Source organism: Meleagris gallopavo, chromosome 30 (genome assembly GCF_000146605.3).
Source record: "Meleagris gallopavo isolate NT-WF06-2002-E0010 breed Aviagen turkey brand Nicholas breeding stock chromosome 30, Turkey_5.1, whole genome shotgun sequence".
Taxonomy (NCBI): domain Eukaryota; kingdom Metazoa; phylum Chordata; class Aves; order Galliformes; family Phasianidae; genus Meleagris; species Meleagris gallopavo.
The window spans coordinates 748,828-753,111 of NC_015040.2; the positions used below are offsets into that span (position 1 = coordinate 748,828).

Genomic DNA, 4,284 nt, shown 5'->3' on the forward strand with positions numbered 1-4,284 from the left:
CGCTGTGAACGTTCCTCTCCTCAGATGTCCCCCCCTCCATGCTGACCACTGTGGCCCGGCCCTGGGAAGCATCTCCCAGCCCCCAGCACTGCTCTGTGTGAGGACCCCCGCATTCCTGCAGGCCCACTGATGGGCTCCAGCACTGCCTGCAGCATCCTTTGTGACCCCCCCACAGACACCAACAGAGCGCTGGGTGCCACCAAGGCCACGGCAAGCATTGTGCACAGAGCATCACAGCACACGAAGCACCCAGCATCACTCTGCTCACTTTCTAGGTAATACAAGCAGCCAGAGAAGCCAGAGGGGGCTCAGGGGAAGGAGCCCCTTGGGTGATGCCCAGCAAGAGTGGCTCATGCAGATGCAGCAGCTCCTCACCTCCTCCCTGCAGTGATGGAGCCCAGCGAGTGCTCAGGTATGTGGCCACGTGTTTCCCCTGTGCATTAGCCAGCCCTGCCCCCTGGTTGTTCTCTCCCCCCCCACCTCCCCCCGCTGATTTCTGGCCAAACACATTGCACTCTTTCTCTCTTCTGTTCTCCCAGTGCAACAGGGACTTTTTCGAGCAGCTGAATGAAATGCAGCTGCTTGAACAGCCTCAGCTCAATCTTTGTTTGAGGAACACACTCATTTGCTCCAGTTTGCGTTGCACACCCGTATGGCACTGGCAAAACAAGAAGACCTCCTGGCTGCTCAGCATGTTTTCCTTTCCCTCCCTCTTTATTCAGCCAAACAAGACTCCTAACCAGCACGGCTTGCTGGAGCAGCCCCAGGCACGGCACCCTATTCACCCAGCAGATCTCCAAGCACACAGAGGTCACCAACCCGGGATAAACACAGAGCTGTCTGCAGGCAGGGCGTGCCCCCCTTGCCCCCCCCAGCTGTCTGCATCTCCTGCCCCCCACCAGCCCCAACCCCATTATTTTGGAGTCCCGGCGCCACGGGGAGAGAGTGGGGCTTTACCCTTCCCCTACTGGGCCGGCTGCCAGAGCGCACAGCCTCTGCCTAAAGACGTGATCCTCTTTCTGTGAGTGATTAAACCTTTCACTCTCCAGGCTGCTTCAAACCTTCAACTTTCACATGCTTGGCACGCTGCCATCCCTGGCCCCAAAAAAACTCGTGTTCGCTGGATGCGAATGAAAGGGTCTTTTTGAAAACTCTGCTGGTGGAGTTCATTGCTGATCCCTGGCATCGGGCAGGGAGCAGCCGCAGGCACAAGGAGAAGCACTTCTGCAAGCCCCCCAGGCAGGGGCACGGGGCCGGCCTGCCAGGGTATCGTCTGCTTTAAGGTTGGTCAGAAAACTCGACTCAGCTTGGTAATGAAAGGAAGGCAATTTGTTTTCTGACAGCGATATCAACAACAGGGATTAGGAGAGCACAAGGGAGCGGAGGGCTCTGCAGGGCGGGGAGGAAGCACGGATGGATGGAGGGATGCCCGGCGTGCTGGGGATGCTGATGGGAGCTGGAGGGCACATGGTGCTGAGCTCACACCCTTCCCTCACGCCGTCCCCACGGGCTGTGGGTCCTCTCTGTGCCCCACAGCTGCACCCAGCAGCCAGCACAGAGGCCTGAGTCTGACAACAGTAACGAGCAAAGCCACTGCCTCACACCGCACCTTCGGCACAACCTGAGAGCAGGGCAGGAGACACCGCCAAGGGTGAGTCACAGAGAGCTGGGAGAACAATCCTCCAGCTCAACAGCCCCGCTTGGGTCGAGCAAAGCAGCACTCAGCCCTGCTGCAGGCTGGACAGCCCTGCAGAGCCGGGTGCCAGGCTCTGGGAGCACCGCATCGCTCCTCTGCTTACCGCCCAGGCTTTGTTTTGCTCACGCAGTGCTGAGGCACGCCACTGACAGCTCTGCACACACAAACTGCATGTGCTTTCCCCTGTGCTAAACCTAGGATTCCCTGTGGATTCTCGCCCTGTTTGGCTCAGGCTGGACATCCCCAGACAGCTGCACAGACGCTTCCCCAGCGCCGCGACTGAGCTGACACAACAGCAGAGCAGCTGCTCCCTGCAGTGACCTCTGCAGGACCGCTGCTTCCCGGCTGCAGCACAACAGGGACGGCACAGAAACGCTGCTCTGTGCTGCTCCTCCGACCCCACCAGCAGGAGGATGCACCCGGCACAACGGGGAGGATTCAGATATGACACTGCCTTGCATGTTTCCCAGGGCTGTGAGCCTCCAGCTCCTCTGCTCCCAGGTGTTTGCACTGCACTCCGAGCAGTGCAAGCTGAGGCACTTGTCTTTTTTGTCTACGAGACCCAAATGAGAGCAGAGGAAGAGGGATGTGCACAGACCTCGCTGCCCCATTGTGGTCCTGGGCACCTTCCTGCTGCTGCCCTGCACCCCAGGGACAGTTGACAGCAGGGGAACAGAAGCCAACTCCAAGAGCAGAAACAAGTAGCTGCTCTCAGAGCTCCTTTGCTTCCCACTGCATTCTTAACATCAGGCAGAAAAATTCCCCTTAAACCCTTGAATTCCATCTGGACTAACACTGATCCCAATGGTCGGGTCCTACCCCCGTTCCAGCTCTCCCAGCCTGGCCCAGCCCCCAAGCCCGGGTTTTGCACACAGATCTCACACCCTGAACCGGGACAACTGAACCTTTTGTTTCTGCACGGCTGCAAATGCTGCTGCTGTGCTCCTGCAAGGCGAAGCAGGGCAGCACACATTGATACTCACTGTGTGGCAGCGCGGGCTCCACGCTCACATTATGGCTCTGGTTGGTGTGGCTGAAGCTTTTCTTTGGGTTTATCTTCCACTTTGGAGACTGCGTTTTGTTGTCCTTCAGATGTAAAGGGATCAGCAGGTTGACCTGAAAAAAAATAATCCAGAAGCTGCAAGTCAGAACGGTTTTATCTCAGCTCATTCTCAGCGCTGTGCCCAAGAATTCCAGACCAGAGTTGGGGCTGGGCTTGCCCGGAAAGCTTGAGGAACAGGAGGAATCTGGGGCAAGTTGTGGTTTTTCACACCCATGCTAATGAGTTTATTCTGCAGATAAACTAAATGGACCAACACGGAGAGGTTTGGTCCCTATACACTAACGCTTCACATTTTCCAGCGCCAATCCTCTGGAAGCTCCAAATTCTGTTTGATTTGGCTTTTTTTTTTTTACTACCTATGCACCAGCACTGCGGCACAGGGACCAGGGCCATGTCCTTTGGAGGACACTTGAAGCCAGGGCACAGCAGCAGTGCTGCTCCTTCTGCCACCGATGCTTTGTGCCAGCTGGCTGCAAGGGACAGGAGCTCGTTGTGCTCCTAGGAGCTGGGCAGGAGCTCACCTTGCTCTGCAGGCTTTTAATCTGCAGATTCTGCTTGTCCAGCTTGTACTGCTGCTGCTTGATCTTCTGCAGGAGCTCCTCAATTTTCGAGTTCTGGGCATCCATCAGGGTCTGCAGTGGAGGAAGAGCCCGGTGAACCCCGCAGCCACAGGCGCAGCCCGTGCACACATGGCACGGAGCACCAGGGCAAGGTCCCAGTGTCCCCAGGTCGGGTGCTCCCAGTGCCCTGGGCAGGTCTGTTCCCTCCGTGCTGCTCCCCGTGTCCCAGCAGGGTTGGTCCTATAGGTCAGTCCCCGTGTGTTGGGAGGGTCGTCGGGTCCCCGGCGCCCCGCTCCACCCGTATGGGTCCGCTCCGATGGGTCCGGTGCTCCCACTCGGCTGAGGTCCCCTCCCATCCCCAGGGGCCGCTTCTCCGGGTCGCTCCCGGTTCCCCCATCGGGTCGGGTCCCATCAGCTCCGATGTTCCCGTTCCCACCGCCCCGCTCGATTCGGGTCCCCTCCATCCCCAGGGGCCGCTCCCTCGGGGCTTCCCCGTTTCGCCCATCGGGTCGGGTCCCCCGTAGCCCTCCGCGTCTCCGCTCCGCGCCCACCTGCAGCGCTCCCAGGTCCTTGGAGCTTTGGTTCTCCGCCGGCCGCGCCTGCAGCGCCTGCCGTACGCGGCCCTCCAGCTGCTCCAGCCGGCCCTGGATCTCGGCTTTGTCGGCCGCCACCTCCTCCAACCGCTGCCGCAGCGTCTCGGAGAGGTTGAAGAGCTGCCGCCCGCGGCCCTCCAGCTCCCGCACGCTGGCCCGCAGCAGCTCTCCCTGCTCCTGCGTCTCCCGAGCCTGGCGCAGCAGCCGCCCCATGGAGCTGTTGTGGGCGCTCAGGCGGCTGCCGAGCTCCCGCATCTGCCCCTTGGTCCTGTCCACGTGCTCCTTCAAGCCGTGGCCGAGCTGCAGCAGCCCGTGGGCGATCACGTTCACCTCGTCCCAGGAGGCGAACTGCGCCCTCCGCTCTTTGCCGCC

At 60.0% G+C, this 4,284-nt stretch overlaps 1 protein-coding gene across 1 annotated transcript in view; it reads right to left on the minus strand.

Moving 5' to 3' along the window:
• ANGPTL4 (angiopoietin like 4) overlaps window positions 1-4,284 on the minus strand; it is a gene marked incomplete at its 5' end in the record, with an annotated part of 7,974 nt that extends 3,690 nt beyond the window's left edge. The window contains 3 exons of the mRNA XM_010724777.3: window positions 2,680-2,812; window positions 3,281-3,391; window positions 3,871-4,284. Coding sequence (XP_010723079.2) covers window positions 2,680-2,812; window positions 3,281-3,391; window positions 3,871-4,284 — 658 coding nt within the window. The remainder of the gene's footprint in view (window positions 1-2,679; window positions 2,813-3,280; window positions 3,392-3,870) is intronic.